The 26,860-nt window shown below is 38.0% G+C and overlaps 1 protein-coding gene across 4 annotated transcripts in view; it reads left to right on the forward strand.

Annotated features, from left to right (window-relative positions):
* The window catches only part of pard3bb (par-3 family cell polarity regulator beta b), a 192,851-nt gene that overhangs the window by 43,404 nt on the left and 122,587 nt on the right, over positions 1–26,860 (forward strand). For all 4 annotated transcript variants that reach the window (XM_058617671.1, XM_058617686.1, XM_058617662.1 and 1 more), the window contains exons 5-9: positions 2,921–3,015; positions 12,809–12,879; positions 21,172–21,255; positions 22,768–22,893; positions 25,630–25,894. In XM_058617671.1, coding sequence (XP_058473654.1) covers positions 2,921–3,015; positions 12,809–12,879; positions 21,172–21,255; positions 22,768–22,893; positions 25,630–25,894 — 641 coding nt within the window. The remainder of the gene's footprint in view (positions 1–2,920; positions 3,016–12,808; positions 12,880–21,171; positions 21,256–22,767; positions 22,894–25,629; positions 25,895–26,860) is intronic.

Genomic DNA, 26,860 nt, shown 5'->3' on the forward strand with positions numbered 1-26,860 from the left:
TCATGGAAGATTAGAGATAACAGAGCTCTGGAGACCATCACTGTCAATAGGGGAAGGTCAGACTTAAGTCTGTTTTACTGTTTAATATGCCTCACACAATAACCACCTCCTGTATTGTTATTGTGTTGAAGTTGGACTTTTGAATTTTTGCATAATGTCCTTGTTTGTGTTTGCTCCAGTGGGCACATGAAATTTCTTTTCTCAACCTGCCATGACCTGGGGATCTGGATTTTGATCAAACAAAGATGGAGGCGCATGATTGAAACGTGTCTCTGGCCGCTTCTGTTCACACACGGCTCGCCTCCATCACCACTTGGCAATTGAAGAAATCTGTGAGGTCGTGGGCAGCCAGCAGACTTGCAGCCAGCAGACTTGCAGCCTGCAGAGATGTACAGTTAAGGAGCTGGTCGTAGAGCTGCTTGATCTAGCACTGAGCAGCAAATTAATTGAGGTTATGTGGATGGAGCGATGGCTTATGGAAACAGTGCAGGCACTGAAAACTGGTCTGGTACCATATATTACATAACTTTTAGATGGTAGTCTTACTGTAACTGAATGGAGCATAGAGGGGATACAGTTGGTGGTCTCTAACTGACTTAATTTCAAGAAGCCTTGTGTCAAATGTTGATCTTAGACAGAAAAATAAAGCTGTTAGACACAGTTTCTAGTGTTAATAAGCATCTAGACAATGTTTGTATATTTTTTACATTTCACTGATTATCTTATTAATTATATGTCCGTCTCCTTCCCATGTGTCATTTTTGCTTCTTTTGTTCGCTATCCTTTTATCCCTCTTCTACTGGCTTTTCTTGAACAGATGAATTGATTGCGTTTGATGTAATCCATACCCCCAGCCAGTCTTAAGAGCACCAAGGGTCCATTTTGTGACAATCAATATATGACCCTACAAATATCATTTGGCATGTGTTCTGAGTAGTCCACTCATTTAGAGTTCCCCTCACCCTCACCACCACCTTTCTCATTTTTATTCCCAGCGGAACTATAGAGGCTAACATGACAACGTTCTTAATGTATATATGGATTGATGGGCCCCAGGAATGGGGATGGATGGTAGATATGTGGATTGGAAGTGCCTCACACAGATCATAATAATATCCAGAGTTATAAATGTTATTTATTTGCATAGCTTTCTGCAGTGTTGACTTTTCTCTCAATTTCCCTATTTCACCAAGCTTCAGCGGCAGCACAGGCAATAATGCGGTGTGCTTCATCTATCAGCTTCCCTTAAATGATGATTTTATGCAGTGGGCTGATGAGATGTGAAGAGAAGGGAGACACTATCATATGTTACCTACATGCACACAGAGATCTGCAAATCAGCCACTTATTGGCCATTTGGATGCATGAACACCAGTGTGTTCACAGGAGGGATATGAAGGGAAGGGACCATTCATTAACTGCTCACACATTCTTGCTGCTGCTTAAAGATGTAATGAACACAACAAGCCGTTCACAATCACATCATCTCCCAAAACAACATTCAGCAATGAGCTCTGTGATGCTGCTGCTGTAACATGTAATCAGCAGATATAAACAAACATATGTAAAGGCTGTGCTGATGAGTGGGTATCGTTAAAACTGGAAAAATAAAGAGTACATTAAGAAACCCCCTCTGGATTTTATTGAATATTTAATCATCGTTATGCAAGTTTCCTTTTGTTCTTTCTCATTTTTTATTTCTTTTACTATTAACCTCCAGTAAATGACGCCAAACCACCAGCAACACTTTTTAATTTATTTATTCAATTAAATAATAAATTAATCTAAAAATGGTACATGTACATGTGTTTTCATGGAGCTGGCAATATGCCTTTTATGATCTTTAAATTATGCCGTGCTTATTATACATTATGTCCTAAACGACTAGATACTTTATGTTATATTTAAGAAGTCTGATTTAAAAGATATTGTTTTCACATGCAATTTTGCTGTCTTTCCAACACTTGTTTTAACTGATTTTACACTATGATTCGTATAAGAAATGTAACCTAGTAACCGTGAATGTTGGGATGTTTTTGTTTGCGAGCACACTTTGAAAAGTATTGGACTGTTGTCACATGTAGAAATGTGTTATTTGAACCTAACGGCAACAACAAAAAAATATTTTTCACTCCTCTCACTCTCTCCTGTATCTAACTTTGACGCCCAGAAAGAATCGCACACTAACTACTGTCTGTAGTGACTAGGCGTGACTTGCTCGGGGTCTGTAACTCTTCACCTGGAAGATTATTATTAGACATGAATTCTGCAGAACCGTGACTTCATCAAAATAGTGTTAGTGATTCTAAGACAGCTACACGTGTGTGTGTGCGCTCACATACTTGACAGAGATTGCTGTATTGTATTTTTGAAGTAGTGCAACTACACATTTTCATCTCATCATTTTTACATTATTCTTTGTCTTGTTTTTGTTGTTCTGTGTCAAATCTCAGATTTAATTACTAGTCGGATGGGAGACAGACACACTGAGAGATGGCTTTGTTTCTTTTAGCCACTGGAATTTTACAGTATTGTTTTAGGTCATTCAGCAAAGGAACATTTCTGCTGGCATGTCACCAAAGTCCTTACAGTGACACCTCCTATAAACAGTTTTAAAGGCTGTGGAACATCTACTTTAAACACTCTCAGTTTTTAACCAATAAATTCAGACGTGCTGTATAAACACTCTTACATCTTTACTCAGATTCTTCTGCCGAAAAACAATGTTTTCTTCTCCTTTTTACATGTCCTTGACCAAACAAGGAGTGCAGTTTCCCATCCACACAGAAATAAAAGAATAGTACATACATTATTAACTTGCTATCGCACTGTGGATACTTTTGTTTAGTTTTTAAATGCAGTAAAACCAACTGCAGCAGAAGAAGAATACTCATGCTCTTTGTGTGTGCATTTTCCACAGACACCCCCCTGCTGGTGAGAAGTAGCAGTGATTCAGCCCTCAACCCTCAGCTGACAGAGAGTGAACCTTCCCACAATGGAGACGCTACTGAAATGGTAAGACCTGTGGGCAACTGAATAAGAAGATTCACTTATTCGCTGAAGCTGAGGCTGTGTACATACAGAAACAAGTCTTCTCAAACTTTACAGCACCTTTGTTATCAATTTAACACAAGTAAAAGATGGTACCAAGCTATCTTTTTCACCAGATTTCTCTGTGAGCAGCCTGACTCTCATGCTGCACTTGAAGTTGTGTAAAATCTATGATGGACTCATCCGATCATGGATACCTCGTATGTTTTCCATTCTCAACCCTTGTGCTTGCTTTTCAAAAGCTCTTGTAAGACAATGATTTAGAATTATGAATCCTCGTGGACACTATCAGTCACCTTGTGCTGTGTGTGATCTAATTGGTGGAATTTGCCACAAATATGTGGAGCACATTAACACTTTTAAGAGGATAAAAACATTGATTTTAATGACCCAGTAGCCTTTCCTTTAAGAGCATTCTTACAGCAGTCTTATTTTCACATTTATGTTGCAAAAGCTCAGCAAATCATTGATATGAATATGTGTGCTTGTGTTTTCAGTAAGCATTAATGTGTCTGCAGCTGGGATGATTATTTTTATTGCAAGAAGTAACAAGGACAAGAATACTTTTATTATTGCACCATTTGGGTACTAGTCGAAAAAGCGTGGAGCCAAGGGTAAAGCACAACAGCTACAAAGTTCTCGTAAAGTGAGACGGCTGTGTATAGTTGGACTATGGCTTAAAACGCCAAGAGGCGTCCAGGAAAGGTTTTTGATGTGGATTGTACTGCTAAAAATAAACATGGATGTTTAGTAGGACTGCGCTATTGTATATTCATGATCACATTATGTTATGTTGAAAAGCTGGCAGTGTTATGGTCATTATTTAGAATTCCTCGCTTTTCCACATTTGAGCTTTAATTTACATTTTCTTTCTGATGTGCTGTAACATTTCAGTTCAGATGAGCTATTTAAATGGCACGTGTTCTTGTGGTTGAATTTGATCACATTTCTGTGCTGACTGATCACTGCCAGTTTTGAATTTCACCCAGCTACAGTAGTAAGCTACAATCAGTAATCAGTGTCTGTGTTTGGCCAAGCAGTGCATCACTAAGAAAACATTCAGACAATCAGTGGAGATAAACGCACACTTCCAGAGAGGAGATGTAAAACTGTCGAGGTAGTTTTTAATATCGATATCCAATTTCTCTTTATGGATATCCAAAAGGGCAAAAAAGTAAAATATAACTTTTAGAAAAGGAACAATTGAGCATCATGAACATCTAGATCAGGGGTGTCTCAAACTATGAGTGTAAACAAATGAGTGTCTAGTCTGGTCAAGAGGGGGCCGGTCTGGAGATAAAAAGTCGGAGGAAAAAAACAGCTGTTCAGTAGCGGGTGGGCAACATGAGCTAAAGATTATAACACAATATTCCATCATGATATCACAATAAAATATTCATGATACTGTTTCACATAATTTCACAGTATGAAAAGTGCTTGTTTTGATGTCTGGCAATGAGTTGTGATGCAGAATAAATCTATGAATATGTAACAAAAACAGAGAAATACATCTAAAATGAAGTCAATAACAACTGCAATTAAAACACCAACCAGTCTTATATTTAGTGTGTCATTTAATGCTGAATAAAAAACACTTTTTAATGCAATAGTTACAACCGAGTGTCTTATTATTACTGGTTTAAAAACAGCTGTGACTCGGACATACACACTGTGTTTACAAGGAAGAGGAGGTCGTGGGCCATGCCTTTATTAGGACATGACATTAATCGATTGGTGTAGCCGCGAGTGAGACACCTCTGATCTAGATGTAGTTAATAGTGAGACCTGCATTATTGTTGTGTGCATGAGCTGCCCGTTTACATGTTGTTATACTGTCAAAGTCGCTGGTTCTCCACACTATTGCTTGTTTTGAATGTCAGAATCTCCAGAAGAGGTTGGAGACAAATAATGTGTGAACTCTGAAAGTAAAACAACTCAAAATGATCTCCTGTTTCCTTTTTCCATCCTCCTCACTTATAACAACAGTTTTTTTGTCAGCTTCTCCTCAGGGGAGACTACATGCATTTACACAAATGTGCTTTTTTTTACACTGATGTAGTAACACTTCCGCTTCATGGATACAGACACACATTTATTTACCAGAATGTGGGCATAAATGCTGTAACACAGTCCGCCAGTTGTGCAGTGATGTAGTTTTGATGACTTGTTATGTTAGTGTTCCAGTGTAATGGTCTCTGTAGATGACTGGACATAACAAATCCCTCAAGTGTAATGGAACTGCACGCCTGATTGGACTCTTGAGTAGTAAGCGCCGTTCCCGTGGGATTCCTCACTGGACAAACATCCCTTTTTACCCTGCCTGTTTGTCCCCATAGGCCGACCTGTTTGCAAGGTTCAGTTCGTTTAGGGAATGTGATTGTTCTCAGAGGTGGCCAGACAACCTGCTTACAGTTGCTGCAGGTAACTTAAAATGATTAATAATAACTATACCATGATGATTAGCCACGAATTGACCCAGGATTTGCATTCCATTTCTTCTGAAAGTCCAGCTCCACCCATACTTCTGCCCTTAGATAAAAGACAGATACTGTAGGTTATTTCCTGTTAAGACATTATTGTTGAGGGAAATGGGCCACACGGTTGGTGTAGTGGTTAGCACTCTAACCTCTGCAGCAAGAAGACCCAGGTCGAGTTTTCTCCGGGTTCTCCAGCTTCCTCCCACAGTCCAAAAAAATATGGGGATTAGTTAAATTGGAAACTCTAAATTGATTATAGGTGTGTAGTCCCTGCGATGGACAGGCGAACTATGTCAGCTGAGATTGGCACAGCTTTGGAGGTTAAAGCGGTAGAACATGGATGGATGGATGTTGATGGAAATTTAAATACTGGGGAATGCTGTGTTGATGCTGCTGACTTAATGTGTTAAGATGGTTTCGGTACTGAATTTAACCTAACCTGAACCCCTAGAATGAGCCAATTTATATGTATGTTAGGCGAAGGCCTTGCTTTAGCGACCGTAATCTGAACGGAGACAAGTCAGAGCATGGATTTTGAGTTTTGAAGCAGAAGATTATTTCTCAAGCAAATAAGAACAACATTCTTATTGACATGCAAAAAGGTACCATTGTTCCATGACACACGTGGGAAAGGGAAGGGCAGGTGGAGTCTTCCTTAACTCGGAGGTCACATGTGGCATGTGTGAAAACAGCATACTAATTGTGCTCCAGTATTTTGTCCAGTGAACATTCAATGCACATTTTGTGCAGGTGCAAGGAGCCGAATGCAGTAAGTTGTGGTCAAACCAATCATTCTAAACCTTTGACCTTAAAAATAAGATCGGATGTGGACCCTTGAATAATAAACCCCATGGTTTAGCGTTGACTAATGCACTTTTTTTTCTAGTAAAATATAAGTTGAGGCTTAGGAATGAAGATCATGTTGCTCAGAGTTAACCTCTCAGTGCTTGAATCCTTGCTGTTTATATAGTGCGCTATTGCTTCTGTGGCTGTCTGTATGAAATACTGCTGGGTGTGAGTTACACAGTAGGCCTCACCAGACTGTGCTTCGAAGGTGTTTCTGTGTTAGTGCGCCTACATAATGGCATTCATGCTTGTCATTTCAACTACACCAGCTGCGCTTCTGTGTCTCTTTCTTGCAGCTCATTGCAGCTCCTCAGGTTTCTTTGCTCACTCATTTCTCACGAAATCAATGAATCAATCGAGGTTTATTTACGCAGCACTTTCTGCAAGGTAATCAAAGGGCTTCACATAAAATATGAAAATTACAGCTTTGATCAGAATAATCATATTTTAACTTGTATTGACCCTGATTCATTTCACAGTTTCACACATCCATTTGATTGTATGTGTTTTTTTTTGTCAACTTTGACAAATGTACTTTTACTATTCACCAATTTGCCCATTTTGGTTGAAATTCACCTCAATAATTAAACAATCAAGAGAAAGATCAGATGTGAGTTTTTCTCAGATTTAATGTGCACAAACTCAGTCAGAAGAACACATTTTTGAAGCTATGACATCTAGTATTTTGGTGTAAACTAGTAGTAGTTTTTCGTCTTTACATTTATAAAGTTGAAGAAAAAAAAAACAAAATGTAAAAAAAAAAAAAAACTGAAGTTATTTCCCAATGTCAGTCAGTTACAACATAACAACTATTATTAATCTACTATCTTCCCCCACATCTGTCTGTGATGTCTTCACCTTCTGTGTGTCCATGGTTTTCTTTTTGTTCCCTTTGAAGTTTTTCCTCTCCCATCTTTTTCACACATTATTTCCTTTCTTTGTCTTCATCACTGTCCCTCACTCTTTCACTCACACTTTCCTTTTCACACACATGTGCACACTGTCAGTCACTCTCTCATCGGTCTGTCTCTTCTCGACCAGCCAGGTTCAGAGAGAGGTAATAGCCCTGGGTAATTGTTCAAATTGTCACTTGGCCTTTTGGTGAGAGCGATGAGAGGAAGAAAGTACTCTTCTTGCAGTAATTCTCTGTCTTTCTTCACTCTCGCTCAGTCCTTTCTCCTACTCTCCATCCACTCTTTATTTAATTTCAATCCAAAAAGATTTACTGGTGCGGCTCTTCCTTTCTAAATGCCAGGCACAAATGAGTACAGTGGGGCATAGAATCACTCTCCCTATCCCTTACACATGCACACACACGGTTGATCAAGCTAGAAGTATTTATTCATGTCTAGAGTAGTACTGAGGATAATAAGGCAATAAAATAAATCATGCAACGGTGGGTTGTGTGTACATGAGTGCATTCTTCTGCATGTGTGTTACATGGCCTTTGTGCAAACACCCTTCATGCATGCTTTTCAATGTCATGTTTTTAATAGCCAAGTGTGTATACAGGTTCTAACAAATCTTCAAATTTACTGTACTGGTGATAATAATGTTAAGTGTGGGATGAAAAATGTGTTTTTATCACATCGGTAGTAATAAGTAATGAGATGCTTCTGGATGTGACTTCAGAATCGTTGTACCTTTCAAATTTGCTCTTACACATTATATTCTCCTGAGAAAAATCACAATATATCTCCGTTATTATATTTTTTGTAACTTTCTCTGAATCACCTGGATTGTTAGATGTACACATGTAGTGCTGATTAGGTTTAATCCTTAGAGGTTGGGATTCGGTATTGGTCAGTATTGGTATCGGTGAAATCACTGGATCGGATATCCAACAATCCTATATGTGGTATGCTTCACTACACACAGACTGTAAAAATGTAAATAAAAATCAGGAAAAGCATTTTAGCTGAGTCATGTTTGGGCCGTTTATTTCTTCTCATTGGAAAACAATATTTGTTACAATATTACATTACATGTCATTCAGCAGACGCTTTTATCCAAAGCGACTTACAAGGGAATTGAGTACAACCTGCCAGGGGTGGAGTTGAACTTGTGACCATGATGTCCCTGCACAAAGGGGTACTGGTCTAAACCACTGAGCCACCCAACCCAATATGTACATGTGTTAACAGCTCCATAGTTGATATATAATCTAAAATGACGGTATTGGACTAATATCTTTATCGGTAGATAAGTTTCATTTTTTTAATACTCAGGCGCTATCTGAAAACATTTAATTGAAGTTATGAACACAGCCCTATGGTACACGCATCATATAATCATACAATTGAGTCAGAGACAGAGGTTTTAGCCATTTGTATTCTAAACTTGTCTCGCTTCTATTTCCAAATGTTACATTTTGAACATTATATACATACCCGATTAGTTCTCTTGCCCTTTGACATGGTATTTATCGCAACGCATATTCAGCCCAATTCATTATCTGCAGCACAAAGAGATAATTCCACATAGATAACTATATGTTTTCTTCACATACACCCACATACGCACAAACACACAAATCACAAAAACACAGGCACAAACTGTTTAGCATTCATTTCTATTAATTTATCATACTGACACAGAGCATTTTCAGAGAACACTTAGGAAGATTGGTTATTCACTAATTAGTAATAACACTAATAGTTCACTGTTTTTATCCACTTTTAGCAATTATTAGATTGGACCAAGCCCTAAATGCTTGCAGCCCATTTATAACATGCATAGTTATTCAAGGTAGGATTATCCATCATTGAGTTAAAATGGAAATTCCGCTTGCCTATTCTCCAGTTTTTGGATGGCCACTAATGCTCACAAGTATTGATTGAGCTGTCCAAGGTTAGCAGACTAATGTATTAATTTTTCCCTGCAGTTGTTCTTAATATATTTGTAATGGGTCTTTGCATGAATATTCTTATTGTATCCGAAATAAAGTACCGGGTCTTTCAATCATTACTTCTATCGAGCTTTCTTTTTTTTTTTTCCTGTATAGTACATAGTCTTTCCTTTTTGTTTGATTTCAGATTGAATTATAATTATGAATAATGGAAAATAGCCAATAGGGATGCAACGGTGATAGATTTGGATGGTACGATTATTGTCTGATTATAAATCATAAAACCCCGCTTTTATGATTTATAATCATTGCTTTTATGATTTATAATCATTGCTTTTATGATTTATAATGCATTGTTATTTTTTAACAGTACACAATAAAATCACGTGAAATATCTGAACAAACAAACAAACAAACAAACTCTGAACTCGGTGCAACCATGTGACTGTAAGTGACTCATTACCCATGTATTACCTTCACTTGATCCACTGTAGATGGTTGTTGATCTCCACAACTTGGAGCACATGATTAAAATAGTGTTGTGTTTTTATCTATCTATTTTTTTTTATTATTACTTATTGCTGGTGGCTTTTATTTAATCACACTTTTTGCTGGTAAAATAAGTGTAATATATTAAAAAAAAAAAAATTCTGACGAATTAAAATGGAACGAAAAAGGGATTTAAGAAAAAATTAATTAGGAAAGAATTAAACAGATTTCATAGGGCTCTGTACGGATCTCACTGATGCACTGGTAATATTTCCTGTCTGGACATTCTGAAAGTTTAAGACATCCTAACCAATGATGCGGCTTATGTAATTTGTGACTGGATCACCTAAGATGCATGTTGATGTTATGAACAGGGCTAATATGAACGATGAGACACATTAATTTGTTCGGACTCATTGACTTGTTCTAACTGACCCTTTGATTGGTAATATATGTGCTGCTCGTGAAAGTCTTCATCAGTCTTCCATCGAAACACACACACACACACACACAGAGAGCATGCCATTCTATTTGCTTTTATTAAATGAGACGTACAATCAACCACCACTTTCCAATTAATGTTTGAGTGGCTATTGTTATGACAAAGGGGTTAAGATAATTAATGTTACCTGTCATCCTGTCAGTAATTAAGCTCACATGACGGCACATGAAGCCAGACCAGACTAATTGTATTCCAGGCTGCCAAACCCCAACATATGTTTTTTGTATCTGCATCCGTCTCACTTCACCTTCTTCCATCTCCTCTCGTCAGCTGTTGATGTTTTCATCCCGTTTTCTTTTTCCACTTTCACTCCTATTTTATTTTGTCACGACTCATCCGTCTTGCTCAGTTTCTCCTCACTCTAATCTTTCCCTTGTCCAACTCGGACAGGTGGTGTAGGTCATATGGCAGAAGGTGGGAGGTTAAAGGTTAAAGGCCATGTTAGGAATCCATTAGTGGCGACCACTAACATTGAGCGTTATTGACCCATGTGGCTGCATATGCTCACAGAAACACGTGCATTTAGAGTAGTAGAACTGCAAAATTTTGTTTGAACAAAAATCTTAACTGTAATTTTCATGAAAATATTCTGAAGTCTGTCAACAATTTCAATCTAAAGGGATTTAAGTAATGCAGGGTTTCATTTTTATTTGGCTATTGCACCTGTGCAGCCCCACAAAGCACCCAAATACATGTGTTATGATGCAGGCGCATGTAAATTAGGACTGAATTGTAATTTAGATTTTTTTTTGGCAGACATTGGGGTAAAATGATCAAGACAAAGCTAATCTATTTTAAGGCCCACTTCAATTTCAAAGTGCTTTTCATACAATTGAGCCTAGCTTTAATGCAAATAAATTGGTGCTTTTAATGCTGATGAGGAAGAGAAAACCTTAAGCACTGATTTAATGAACAATTACCACAATTTCAGTTGCATCAGCTGTTTCAATTTAGTTTTTAATAAATGCGTGCATACATTTGAATGATTTTGCAGCATTAATGCATACAGTTCTGGTGTGACTAAACTTTTTGAACGTAAAAACATACTGTTATAACATATGCAACTTGTAATTAAATTCTTACAACAAAGGTTTGCGTAGTTCCACATGTAAAATAACAAGAAAGACATTTTAAACTACTTTTAACGTTTTCTGTTAAATCATTAGAAAGACATTGGTGAAACACAGTAAAGAGAGAGTAAAGGTTAGTCTCAGCAACTTTAGCAGCTCAGAGAAGCAAATGCAGTTAAAATGATGTACAACGATGATATTACAAGTGAGCATTGGTTGACACAATGGATAATCAAGTTGTATTTTTTACACATGACAAATTAGATTTTTAGTGACAGTTGGTTGTTTATTTATCTTACAACGTGGATGGCAATAGATAACAGATGATATTAGTAGATCCTATCAATAAAATTAGCTTTCAACTGGAAGGAAGCCAGCTGGTCCAGTGGTGACTGGTGGCCTTTTGGGTCACCATTGACTAAATGAATCCAATTATCCAATACTACATTTAAAACAAACAAACAAACAGACCAAACAATCGCAATCAAAAACAAAGGAAAACATGCACAATGTCCAAAATGTAGTTTACCTAGCAAAGGTGGGATTTGTATTTAATATTATATTTAATATTAATGATACATGTTTCTATTCTGACTGTATGTGGTCCCACACACACACACACACACACACACACACACACACACACACAAGAATATGGACTCATAGATCCTGTCATACGTTAAATATTGGATGACTCATCTCTCTGTCACTGTTGAATGGTGTCATGGCATGAAACCTCGTCCCTGTAGAGCTCACCTCTCAGTGTCAAGCCCCGTGTCAGTGTATAAAGTAATAATTACAGCTCCCCTGGCTCACATTTACACCCCCCCCCCTTCTCTCAGTTGTCATACCCACTGACAGTGTTATTGATTACTGCTTTGCCACACTGGCTTCTTGTCTTTGAGTATTAATTGCTATTTGTACATCATCCATCCATCAATTTAGGGTCTACTTCGCTCACCACTTCACTCATTTGTTCTATCGTTCTCTTCATCTCTTGTTGTCTTTCAAATGGGAGACTAATGTGTTGAGCTCTAGTGGTGTGGGGCCGTATTAAAACACAGAGTCGAGACTGTCTCTGTCCTATTAATTCCTCCACGTCGTGAATGCTGTCACACTTTTGTTTTTATTCTTGCTGTTGATTAGTGAATCTATCCAGATATATAATTTCTTTTCTTAATTTTTTTTTAACCAAAACCATAAAAGTTAAGCCATAAAATGTCCAGTGAGTACGTGCTTTTGCCCACTTTCAATATCTGGCAGTTATTTACAATTTACTGCATATTAAAATAGTGTACTAACAATTTAAAATGAAGAAAAACAAAAAGAACTTCTCAGCTTTCAGAAACTGTTGGATTTTCCGATAGCACACACCTTCGGGTAATTACGGTGATGCAAAGTGCGCTTGCACAAACGTGTCGTCTGAGATACGCTCGCTGTTAGAGGGATACATTTAATTCAACAAAGTCTTTTCCAAATACTAGTTGGTGACTAAGCTTGTATGTGTTGTTTGTGCTCTCTACAGGTAGCCTGTCCTGCTGTGGAGAGGCCTGCAGGAGCAGACCGAGCCCAAGGCAAACACGCCTTCAGTAACGGGTCAGTTTGTTTGTGAATTTTGTGAATTCATGTGCCCACTTTTCCTCTCATTGTGCTGAGTCATGTGAGAAAACTTCAGAAATTGATGTGATTGAATTTCTCCCAAAAGTGGCCGTCTGTCGTTAAGACTATTCACATACTTGAGTTTTTTCATGTGCAAGTTGGTCTACGACGTTCGTGTTTAGTGATGTTTATTTGTGTGTTTGTGTCCTACTTTCTCTTCATTAAAGCTGCATTCCAGCAAAGATCAAGGGCCTTACAGATATAGTTAGCGGGAAGAAGCTCCATCATTAGCCCACTACAAAAGTCTTCCAAAATGAGGTCAGGGTCACACATAAACACACAAGGCACACGGGCTTGGGCAAACTGGAAGGCAGACACATTTTCAGTCTCAAAAATAAACTACAAACACACTTTCATCTACTGCTTTTTATGGAGACACAATTTGTAACAGCCATGCATAAATTAATGACTGCTTCTTAATTAACTCTTAGCGATGCAGAGTGCCCCATGTCTCCTGTGAGCCTTTTAAATATGCATGTTTATGTGTTTTTGTGCGTGTGGGTCAGAACGATGCGGGGCTGGCTCGTCCCCTTCTAGCACACAGCAAGGACAGGACAGTTGCCATATATTTATGAGACACATGTGCATAATAATCGGCTCCTTTGGCTCTGTTAATGAGTAATCAGTTTAAGGCATTAGTCGGGTTAAGGTGATTGCACGTGTCACATCTACTCAGACCATTTTTAAGATAGAAATATTACTGTCTATCTAAGCAGAGCCTCCCCTCTACACATCATTCTTCAGCAAAAAAAACATCAGTATTTGTCTCAATCTTTCCTAAAGGCATCTCACAAGTTCACAGGATGAAATACATTATGTAAGCGCTGCTGTGTAATGTTTTCCAGTAGATAATTATTGTAGCCTCATATAGTATTCAATAAAAATGTATTTGTGTAACCAAAACTGAGGGATTTGGAGATCAGCGGGGATTTGTTAAATTGATCTTATTGTTCTGTATGGAAAGACAGTTATCCCACATGATTACGTGAGAGCTGAGAGACTAAAAGCTACCCAAGGAGGTCAGATAATCTCATATGGCTGTCTGCTGATAAACGCAGGTGCCGGCCTGTCCGTGCATTAGCATGACTACCACAAAACCAAGGCTGTAAATGAAGTGGCAGTAAATTTGAGAAAGTGGCTGTAACATCATTGACCAATGAGCTGTACTGTCCGACAACACCCCTGCTCATGAATGGTATATTCATTTGTCTTTTAGAAAGAGTAGGTCAGTATGGTAAGGCAATTAATCCACAGTAAATTCCCGAAATACTAAAACAAAATAATATGTAGTTAACTTGTGAAGTGAACAGGAAGTTAGAGCTTTGTGAAAGGAGGGTTGAACAAAGGTTGACATCAGCTTCTCCCTAGCAACCACAGAACAAAGGCAATTGTGCTATGGAGAAACTGGAATTAAGCATCAGTTTGATGCTCCTTCATTAAGACTGTGACGTCGTCAACTGGAAAAACAGAGTTAGTAGGAAAATCACAGGTGTAAATGACGAAATGAATGATGGCTGGGTTCCATTTAGTTTCCTCAGGAACACAGTGCATGCTGGTTTACTGTCACACTGTCCTTACATTAGGGGTGGGAATCACTGGGTACCTTATGATACGATATACGGTCCATGATACCAATAATATAACTATTCTGTGACGATCAATATATTGCACGACGAATCATATAGCGTTACGACGCGATATCTGTCAAACTGAAGAAAACAAAACGTTTAATTTCTCTATTAAACGTGGAGGGGACATCTCTTAACGTAACTTTCGACGCCATTATCCCGCTGTAAACTTCCTCTTCTTCGGCCAGGTAACTTCCACCCAAGTTTCCCTCATTCATTTGACGCTTGGCTAGTGAATCTGCCTGGGACTTTAGAGCGCCTTAATTTGCAGTGAGGAAATACGGTGATTTATCATCCAATTCACATTTTGACTCACCCCTACATTACTTGAATCAACTGAACACAGCCATATTTAATGGGCTTGGTAACACCTGTCTGTTTCCTGATAAAACATAAATGCAAAATAGCTGCTGTGCCGAAGACCGCATTGAGTTATGTCACAATCAGATTCTGACATCAACGCACCATGATACATGATCTTGTCTCCTGCATTAATGATGAGAAATAAAAATAATTTAGGTGGTCCATGAGAGAATTGGACAGTTTTATTGTTCCTGACAGTTAGGGCTGCAACGATTAATCATTTATTAATTTTGATAATTATTTAATAAGTTTGGGAACCATTTTGGTTTGTGGAAAAAAAAGATATTTGAGCATGCTATCATTTTTAAGGGTTTGGGAAACCTCAAGCTATTACAGTATGATTAAGTGAGAAAAAAAAATCTAAAGATTAATTATGAAAATATTTAATTAGCAACTCTACTTACAATACAGTGCACTTCAGTGCAATGAATATGAAGGCCATTATTTTGGATGTGCACACTCTCGCAGTCCTCCTCCCTAATATCTTTTTTTCTGCATGTCCTCTCATGTACACACTCTCTTATAAAACATCTCAGCTATGAGTAATGTAAACGTGATGTAATGGTTTTTGTGGTCACCAGGGAAACGATGCTTGAAATTGAAAAAAAAAAAAAAAAGTCCAAAATGAGTAGAGTAATGCAGCTATAAATACTAGAACAGTAAAGCATACGTTAAATAAGTGTGTATATGTGTGTATGTGACTTTTTGATGCTGTGTTGTTGCACACATTGTGGTCCTCTGTGTACTGTATGTGTCAATATGTGCCTGTGAGTGTGAAGCTACACCTATAAATACAGTAATGGCTCATCATAATTTTAACCACACCGCATGCTCACAGCCAAACTCATTACCTTTGAATCAAAATGTCCCTTTTATACAGGGGAAGCGATTTACTGTAGATTGGTTTAATGAAATAGCGTTGGCAGTGCATTATATTTCTTTGTGAAATGAGGCACCTCATTACATTGGAGGTGTGTTTGAAGCTAGGAGGTGAAAAGGTAAATAGGTTTTACTGGATGTAGGTTTTCCATGGTTTACAGAGTTTACTCATATGTCACTTTGGGACTTAACTCTCTGATTGATCCAAAGTAAAGATCTTATATTGTAATGCAGTTTGTAGATCAGGCTGACCTTTTTTTTTTGTATCTGCCATCTGCCTTCACTTCCTTTTGCCTCTTTGGCTCATTTTTTTCACAGCTTACTTGTCTTCTTTTCCTAAATGTTTGGCGTGGTTGAAAAATACAGTAGCAAAGATACTGCCAACAATATCCCGTGCCATTTATACTGCGATTGTTACTAATTTTAGAATGGTGTGTGAACACAGAACAACTCTCCTTTCTTTGGTAGTACTTTATTCAGATAAACACACATGGGTGTGTCCTTTAACTATGCAGTGATAGTTATTATAGGGATGGGGGATTTCAAGCAAAATTGTTGTTTGAGCGTTCATCAGGGTTATCCATGGAATATTCAAATATTTGTTTGTGCTTGAGTAAATTACATAACATCTATTTTCTCAGAGAGAAATTCTCCACTCCAAGAAAACAAACTTAGGCACATGAGACTTAGTGAGTATAATGCAGGGTCTACATCGTGTTGATGTTGAATACAGTCCACTAGCTAAATGCTACAAATTTATAAATAAGTAAATATTAAAGTAGAATGTTTTGGTTTTTTTTTTTTTATTAGTGCACTCATTAAACATTTTTCATTTTGTTTGTCTTAAAAAATATAGTGAACAACAATACCAAAACTCCAGTATCTACTGATACAGATATTAGTCCAATACAGTCATTTTAGACCAATTATGAACTGCGAAGCTGTTAACAACACATTTGTGCTGATTCATTTCAAAGACATAATTCTCCTACTGTGTAACAGATATTGTTCTCCCAAAAAGAAGAAATAAACTGCTTATTTTTAATTTACATTTTTACCGTCTGTGCATAGTGAAGCATGCAGTGTGTGTATGTATAATACATACGTCCGCTTTACAAAATACAATATGGGATTTTTCTAGACACCAAGTAAATAGTGCTGACCAATAAATTATTCTTTCTTTGTCATCGCAATATGAAACACAATGAATTAAACTAAATCATTTAATATCGAGACAGTTTGCATTGATGCCGGGTTTTTAAAAAGCAGTAGACGACAAAGACGGAATGTTTTATTGGAGACAATCAAGTTAATCAGTGAGTAATAGAACTGCATTGATTTGAAAAGATAAATATACCATTTATCCCAGATGAGAGAAAACACAACTTTTGTTTTTATATTCTGCAAAGATTAGTTCTATTTAAGATGAAGCCCTTGAAACAGAGGCCATGACTTTGCTATTTTGCACTATTTGGCCTATCAGATGAAGCCTGTTTTCCATTGGCTACCATCAGAACTATTATGATTTGGTCTGAAACCACAAGAATTTGTTTGCTAAAACTTTCTTGTTTGTTTGTAGTGGAATTTTAAATATTACTCAGCTTATTTGAAATATTCATGTATATATTTTATGTATTCATATTCTCGTTGATCATTCATTCATCAAAGGACTCCTTCATAATGAGGTTTTAAATTTTCTGTCACTGTCTGTTTTTCGTATTAGTATAATCTGAAGCGTTATTGTGCATTTCCACTGATTTACCTTCCATTTACTCTGTGCATTACTGGTGCTCTCCTCTTTGAAAGTGAACCTTGTGAGGAAGGAAAAAAAAAAAGAGAGAGCGAGAGATGATAAATAAAAAGACGGATGAGAGGGTGAGATGCACTGAGAGGAAGGTAATGCATATCCTGCTCTTTTGTTATTTCTCTGTGTTTCTGTCCTTCATAGTGAGGATCAGTGAAGTGGCAGGTGGATAAAGAGAACACCTGCTCTCTTCATCTCTCTGCTTCCCTCTGTCTCTCTCTCCCTCTCTCTCTCTGTTAGGCCCTTTCTCTCACATCACATTGCCTCACTCGTTTCTTAAGTCTCACCCATTTTGTCTCTCTCTCTCTCTCTCTCCCTCTCCCCCACTTCAGTTTTTGCATTGATGCAGCCTGTCAGACATCCAACAAAAAAATCAAAGAAGGGAATGCAAATGGATCTCAAGTGCTTGTGTGTGTGTGTGTGTGTGTGTGTGTGTTCTTGTGGGAGTGGTAGAGATCAGAAGCTCAGAGGGAGGGGTGGATTTTTATTTTTCCTCTCATATTAATTCTATTCATTAGTGCTGTCTAATTAATTCTGTGCCTCCTTTTCTTTTCATTTCACTATTATCTGGCTTCCAGACTCCTTTGTTCTCTTCTGCTTCTCTTTCCCCGTTTTATTTATTCTTCAATTTATCTTACTACATAACACATGTACGTTTTTGTCGTGCCGGTGGTGTCAAACATGGCAAGCGTTGGTCAGCTCACCACCATGGTGGAAATTGAAACATGTCAATAAATATTGACATTTGCTGTAAATCCTTAGTGATCCAGTTAAATATGAGGTCATATTTGTTTATTTCAATACCTACCGGAGGGCTTAGTGCAAAACTTGCCCATGCATGCCGAGAAATGTTTTAAATATTTGTATTTTTTAAAATTCTGTAAGTCTTAAGACACTGACTTCATCATCAGGTTCATGTCTTTAATTCTCATTAGCAGATCTTGGCATGCAAATGCTATGAAGCTAATCTAATATTTTTACCATTGTAAACATTAATCCATTACTAACACTAATATATAAACACTGTTCTGTGTGATGAGCATGGCATTCATTTCAGTGATTAATTAACTCACTGTAATTTCACAGAGCCAATAAGCAACATTCAATTCTAAATGTCTACTGTCTGAGCCCAATATAATCCAATATACATAAACATACATATTTATATACATGAAGTCTTCACATATTTTTTTTCTCTTGTTCTGTAGATAGTCAATCCCTCTACCACCACTAAGTCAGGGCCATGTTGTAATGACTAAACAAGTTACCTCACGTGTCCTTCTCCATAGCCACCCTTAGTGTTTCTCTGAGGTGCACCCGAGCCAAATAAATTAGAATATCCATCCATCCATCCATTTCCTACTGCTTTATCCTCCACATGAGGGATGCGGTGGATGCTGTGCCAATCTCAGCTGACATACAGCGATAGGCAGGGTCACATCCTGGACCATTCGCCTGAATAGAGACAAACAACCATTCTTTCTCACACTCACACCTACGGTCAATTTAACAATTTAAAGTTGTACCAAACCCTAACCCATATCCTTTCATTATATTCTGGTTTCAGGTTTCTGTTAGAAACACTTGGACAGAGAGATCTGAACTGAAGCAATCATTTCACTGGTGATGCCAATGTATCAGTATAGGTATTTATTTTACGAGTTGTTGACAACCTACGAACTGGCAGTCTTCAGCTTGGCGTTATCAAATGGTTAATTTCCAAATCTTCCTTCTAATTGCCAGCGTTTAGTTTTATCAGCTATTATAGCTTGTAAATAATAAATAATTAGACGTAATTATATGGTGCCTCTTGTGTTGTTGCAGCAAAACAAGGGTTATAAGATGTAGGCCGCAGTGAAACTGCTTTGTAAGCCCTATTCCACAAGTTGACTTGCTTGCTACCTAAGGTATGCAACTTGTGAAGCACTCGCTGTCTGAATCAGCCTTTGAGAATATCATGCACTGCAGCCACATTGTGGAAATGCTCAGCAGTGACTGTGTCAGCTTTTTTTGTGCTTATATTGTACAGGAAGCACCATCTGGATATGTTATCAAGGTTAAATACATTTTCATTGGAGAAGGAATAAGCTTATATATATAGCTCATAAAGTGAAGCCAGACAATGTGAGGTGAATTTCCTTTTTTCATCCACTTACTGCCCAGCAGGCTCATGCTCGAAAAGGCCTTTCCTTAGGCCATACTTATTCTGTTCCTGTCTTCTTCTTCCCATGTTTTTATTGTCTGGGTTAACTCAAATTTGTCTAATTCCATTAAGGCATCCCCAGCTTTGTGTGTCTGAGATAACGAGAATGAGACGGCAACAGAGACAAAAGGAGAACTCGTTTCTGCGCTTTGCATTTCTCCCCCGTTACCGCACACCATCATCAACCATCCTCTCTGGAGTTTATCAACATCTGCACAACTATCAGTTCATGGATGTTTAGGGATAGATAGTCTGCAGAGAGTGAGGGAGACAAAACAAGCAAGAGAGTTTTGCTACACACACACACACAAAAGGAGAGAAAGGAGGGTAGAATGAAAGAGCACAAAACTAAGTTCAGACAAACTCACTTAGAAAACACACACAAACACACACACAGAGGGAGCAGAGAGAAGGTCAGAAGAGGATTAATGGCTGTGCTCTGATAGATAAACTAATCAAACAAACAAAGACTCACATTAAAACACAGACAGAATGCAAAGCAGACACTCTGAGATATTCAAAGAGAGGGAGAAAACCCCATAGAGATGAATGCCATGAAAACGTTTTGACCCACACACAGAGCAGACGAGCGTTTTGTTGACTTAAAGTAGAGAGTTGGCAGAGCAGATTGTTCTCCAAGGGCCAGGTTCATGCACATGGATTCATTTCTTTACAAACAATATTTTTAGCACAGTGACTGCGTCAGTTAGAACAATATATAAGTCTAGGATATAGTTCAGACTTAACCCCATGAGGCATGGCTTTGGAAATTTGTTTTATTCCGTGTTTGTGTATGTGTGACACCGCACGTTTGTCTGTTCCTGTCTCAGCTCTTCCTGTATAACGTAAACAAACATGCTAAAGCTAAAAACACACCAACCACTGTCATTTTTGTTTTGACAAAAATAACTATTAAATATTCACAGAAGTGATGGAAAGGTACTGTATGTGGACGTAATGAGTGTTGGAGCCTGTTTGGACTACAGTAACTTAGTTGCACAATAATCTTGTTAATTATTGTTATTATTAATTTCAAATATTCTAGTTCGAGTTAGTTATTTACACTTACAAACTTATTTTCTAACCCTAACCCTAACCCTCTTGATTTCTTTGGCACCTTGGATCAGCACATTGCATTTCTGCTACAGAATAGTTGGGGTCATTTGTGGGTCATTTAAAAAGTGTCTAATTAAAACAGCAGGTTTTACCACACTCATTCCGGTACTCTGACATAGCTTTTTAAATTGTACATGTTATTCATACTTGTATAAGTTACCATATACTGTTTTTCTAAGTGATTTTATTCGTGATTTTGTGTGTGTGTTTGTGTGTGTGTGTGTGTATGTGTATAGCCTGACCAGAACAGTAGAGATCCTTGGAGAGGAGAGTCCCCTTGGAATCCATGTGGTCCCCTACTGCTCTTCCCTCAGTGGACGGTGAGTTATGTTCACACTAACAAACAAAACTGCATTTTTCAACAATAACAGATTTCCATGGTATGATAACTGAGTATGTATGGGGAGGGATTCTTTTTCCTCAAATACAATACAACACCACTTTTTTTGGTTGTGTAGGTTGAGTATTATCGCTGTCTTCGTGTTCGTGTGTTGTGGCCAGTTAACCGGAATGACACACGCTTGTGTTGCACAGGTTATATTCTCCAGTCAGTTGCATTTTATTTTCCGTAATCATTAAGTTTTCATTCAATGGTATACTGAGAAACTGGGGAGCTACTGCAACCTCATTTCACACACACACACACACACGCACACACAATGGAAAGAGGAAAAAAAGAAAGAATAATTGCATAGCTATGCAGGGCTTTTATTTGGGTGTGTTACAGTCAAACAGTGGACGGGGGATTTCCTAAGGAAAATCAGGATGAATTTTTATGTCTGTTCTCATGACTCACCTGACCCTGCCAATATCCCCCTTAAATCCCCCCCCTCCTTTGTATCCTCTCCTCCTCCTTTCCTGGATGCCCTCTCTCTCTCTCTCTCTCTATAATGTCTTTCACCTTTCGACCTACATTCATCCTTTGTGAGCTGAAGTCCTCGGTGTGTCACTGTCATCATTTCTGTTTTGTTAAGCTGTGCTTTGGTGGGGAAATGGTAAAGTGATTGAGACTGAGGATACAAAATAGTTTTTCACTCCTTCCCACTATCTTATCATGTGAATGTCTGTGAGTGTGGACTCCCTTCGTTATGTATCTCGATGCATGAGCTTCAGGTTGATTCAGGACTTTCTATAGCTTTTATTAAGGAATAATGTGGTTTGATTCGATTCAATATGATGTGATTTAGATTTTTGATTTTTTTTTTCACAAATGACTAGATTTTTTGATTTTAGGACACATGAAAAGAAGGTTTCAGAACTACCCATATGTTGTTGTGTTTATTAGTTTTACACAAACAGAAAACTTGAGGCCTAATGTGCAAACAAAACCTTTTGACATCGTAAATGTAACATTAAGGCTCTCCGTCACACACTCATGCCCAGGTGTCTCACTTTGGCAGTCGAGGGAAATGTGAAAAAAGAGAAGCCTTAGCTAATCTTAGACCCACATTAACTTTCCAATGCCTCTCTAACACTGAGAACAAAATTAATAATATTACAGTTTCACTAATGTCAGAAATTAGAGCAAAAGTAAAAAAGTAGATGGAAAATCTCGCTTTTTATCTCCTAATGAGACTGTGAGCACAGTCTGATCCCACTAACTGTGACTCGTATGAGCACAGATTGAAACAGAAATTTACATTACGTGGTTATGTGACACATCTAAGTAAAATCACGATTTTAAGAATTGGTGTCTGATAATCAGTCTTCCGGTCCACACATTGTCACAGGTCATTGTTAGATAGATTTCGTATTATTGTGTATGTAAACGTGCGTACAAGCGCTCCATAAAAGCTGCAGCTCATTTTTCCTCTCTCGTCTCTCACTCTCAGGTCTCTTGGCCTGTACATCCGTGGTGTGGAGGAAGAGAGTCGCTCAAGAAAGGAGGGCTTGTTTCAAGTGGACGAGTGCATCGTCAAGATCAACAACACCGACCTCATGGACAAGACATTTAGCCAGTGAGTGCAGTCGTGTTTGTCTGTGCTGAGCCCAGGAGTTCAAAGCACTGTTCTGAGATGAGTTCCATTACTGCAAAGCCATGTGCCAAGGTTATATAATGTATGTTGTATTTCTAAGACGGATCAAAAACGTTTTATATTTTACTGCATTCATTCATAACATAGTGATAAATGATGGTACTTTACAGTATAAAAGGATGGATTTTTCTAGGATATTATCAGTCAATAATTTTGGATTGCTGTAGTGATGTCCACTCATCCTCTATGTTATAAAGGGTCAGTTCACAAAAAAACAAATAAAAGGACACCAAAAATCATTATTTCCCACTTACCTTCAATGATATCTAGCCATGCAGGAAATAATTATATTTTTCCTCCAATATTTTAATAAATATTTACAAAGCTTTGCTGCACACCAATCACAAATATTTGAAATAGTCATATGTATCATACTAAGTATCGGTAAAGTTGCATTTGCATGCATGCATGTAAACATGAGATAAACATGATTTCATGTTGGAAACCTGTTGTAGTCAGATGTGGCCTGTCTTTGCCTGCTCTCGGCTGTTTTCATTATTTATGTCTGGTTTACCGTTTCATTAACGGAAGGCTTATATCACTGTTACACCGCCATCACAAAGTTAGGCGGCGGAGACACTTGGCAGATGTTCGGAGAGTGTTGTGTGTGTGTGTGCGTGTGCATGGTTGAGCTGGCCTTTATCTACGTGTGTGTTCCGATTCATTCCTCAAAGGACAGATCTGTTGTAGATTCGTGCGAGACCAGATGTTCCCCGGTAGACTTTGCTCACCGTGCCGTCGAAAGCACCTGAAACAAAGAATAATTAGGCGAGCGCATGTGAGGATGTGTAACGTGATTACGGAGCATTAAAATGACAAAAGGCACACTTGTAACAAACAATTGCCACAGAGTACGAGGACTGATGTGGATGTTATAATGATTTCCACACATTATAGTATCTGTGTAGCCTACACGACAGCCCTTGTCCAGCATTCAGTGTGGTAATAAGATTATACGTGAGGTATCTGTATGTCGTACTGTAGGGAAAGGGATTATCACCAGAGTGGGTTTGTGCCTATTGTTCAGAAACAGGTGTATTTGCACACTCTAACAAACACCAGTGCTCTCTCTCTCGGTTTCTTGCCAGTATTGTTACATCATATTGAGATATTCAACGTAATCCAGCCCAAATAGGCCACTGGCAGTTCACTGACCACACACACACACCATAGTCTCCGTCTGCACAATGTAAAATAGTGTAATTTCAATACATACCCCCTTTCAAATCTAGTTTCATTATACTGTATTGTGGATTATATTTGCGGTGGACTAAGCGAGCGCCTTGAAAATGGTCCAAATATGATAATTGTGTCAGAACAATGAATGCACTTGACGTCACGGTCGGGCTTTCTTAGAAATCATACCTACACTGTGAATCTGTCACAGAAGTAGGCTCCTGGGTTTGAATGCAGAGAAACAGCAGTGGGTTAAAGTGAGTACTTTACAGAGACTTTTCATGGGTGAATTTATTTTCTACGCAACATTATATTATACAATTATTTGAGTAATGCACTGAATTGACGCCCTATGTTGTTGGTTTTTTTTTAAAAGAAAATTCCCCGCCGTGCCATTTTTGCATTATTCTCTATGATTATTAAAAAAATAATTAAATGCAATTACTGCACATCTAATATATGAAATTGCTTTGACTTTCATAGACCACTTTCTAAACATAGTCTCTAGTTACAGAAACATTATGCTCATTACACGTAATAATAACCTCAGTGGGAACCAATAGGGGTGTAATCCAATAAAATTTATACAAACTGCATTTCCTCCGTCGGTTATCTGAGGTGAATGATGGTGCGTCCCGATCGCTCCTGACACAGTAGTCCCAATAACATACTTAGCTTAATCTCATACAGACTAATTGTCTGCAGAATTATCTCTTTTTATAGATCACATGACTCTAATGGCCCGGTGAACAGGTGTTATGGTGCTGTGACGCTACTCCTGCTTTTTCTGAAGATAAAAACAGAAATAAAAGACTGATATGCATACATATATATCACATCAAACATCATAAACAAACAGTCTGCTTGGTTTTTTCCCCTCTTAAATATACAGATGTTTTTCATACAATTGTAAAGTGCAAATTAGATTGTGGCTTCTTTATGACTTGACCAATAAATAACATTTAAGATGTCAGATCAGGTTCTGGAGACTTCTGATAAGTAGTTCTTATTCTTTCTACCAGAGAACTTCAGAGAAAAGACTTGTGTTGTTTTTTTGTATTCATACGTCTTGATAATGACAATCATTTATAATCAGTTTCCGAAAGATTTATAGCGCGAGCCTCAGATATTAGAAGTTTTGAAAATGAAACCCCTCATTTGTAATCATTAGCAGTTCACTGGAACTTCTTCAATTTGTCATTGCAATCTGATGTACACTATTATCTTTAATTATAATTCTCCTTCTAATTGAGCCATATATCCTTTGATAATGACTTTGCTCGTCAGAGATTGATAACTATGTACTGTACGCTTTATGAATTGTGACTTGCAAATAATGGCATGATTAGTGTAAGTGGTAAATCACATTACCACTCCACCCACTTTAGAAACAAAGCCTATCCTTTTATTAAACCTTTTTTCTTTTATTCTTGATTTGCTTTAATAATTTTAACTTCTCTCGTCCTGTCTCATCCTCCCCAGAGCCCAGGAAGTTTTTCGTCAGGCAATGCGGTCGCATTTTGTCCATTTGGACGTAGTTCCCTCCTCCAACCGAGAGCGCTATGAGAAGAGTCTAATTGGTCAGCTGTTTGGCAACAACAACAGCAGCGGCCCAGGCAACAGCCCCAGAATCATGAGGACCAAAGAGCCACCGCCTCCTGTCAAAGCCAAACCTGTCTTTAAGCCCTTTGAGAATCCAGCCGCACGATTTCCAGAGGAAGCTGCCACTCTGGAGGCTACTATTGGTGTAAGTCGCTCTGCTCTAACGTGGATGTGTAATCACTTGTCGCATGCAATTTCAATTGCTAGAATTCCTTAAATTCCTTTTCTGCCTGTTTGCCATCAGCCCTTTTATCCCAAATATCGGCTGGCTGCTCTTAAAGAACACATCGTCAGTAATAATAATAATAGTACTTTATTTAAATGTCACATTTAAGTTTTGATTTTTTATAAGTTAGACAGCAGAACTCAAAAAGCAGCAACTATGAATATGAGTGATTGAGTTAAATGAAACAGATGGATGATAAAATGACAAATCACTCATTGCTTTCTGTTGGTTTGAATCTCTTTGAATGAACCACAAAGTCTTTCTCATTCAAACCCATGTAATTGCGGCATCAGCATTGCCATGGTGACATGGCTGACATTTGAAAAACAGCTGGCACAGAGGAAACAGTTACTAAGCAACAGCTAATTTTCCACTTGTTTTATTGAAAAAAGAAAGTGTTTTGGGTTTTTTTTTTTTCTGTGTGTTGGAGCACTTCTTCCTAAACATTTTTAATGGCTCTTAATGACTTGAATGTGTGTGGTGCTGCCGTAGTCGAATAGGTCCCGCTACAGTTTCATACTGAACCAAACTAAACTTTCCTTTATAACAAAAGATATCGTAACGTTGTATTTTCGCTCTGTTGCTATGTACTGTATGTTTTAGGTCTGTGTACAGCTCTGTCTGCAGCACTGTTGGCCTAATGCTCACTTGTCAAAGTTATTACCGTCCATGCAGGCAACCAGACCTTTTACAGACGCTGTGGCTCCTCAACTCTTGAGTCTGTTTACATGTCATTCAGACACTGTTGTGTGAGAGTGTTTGCACATACACCCAGAAAGAGGTTAACTCATCAGGCCTGTTTTTTTTTTCCATTTTTCAAATAATCGGCAATGGCTGAGTATTATTCAATTATTCACCTGTGTATTATTTATGTTAGTTTACAAA

Source organism: Solea solea, chromosome 2, assembly GCF_958295425.1.
Source record: "Solea solea chromosome 2, fSolSol10.1, whole genome shotgun sequence".
Lineage (NCBI taxonomy): Eukaryota > Metazoa > Chordata > Actinopteri > Pleuronectiformes > Soleidae > Solea > Solea solea.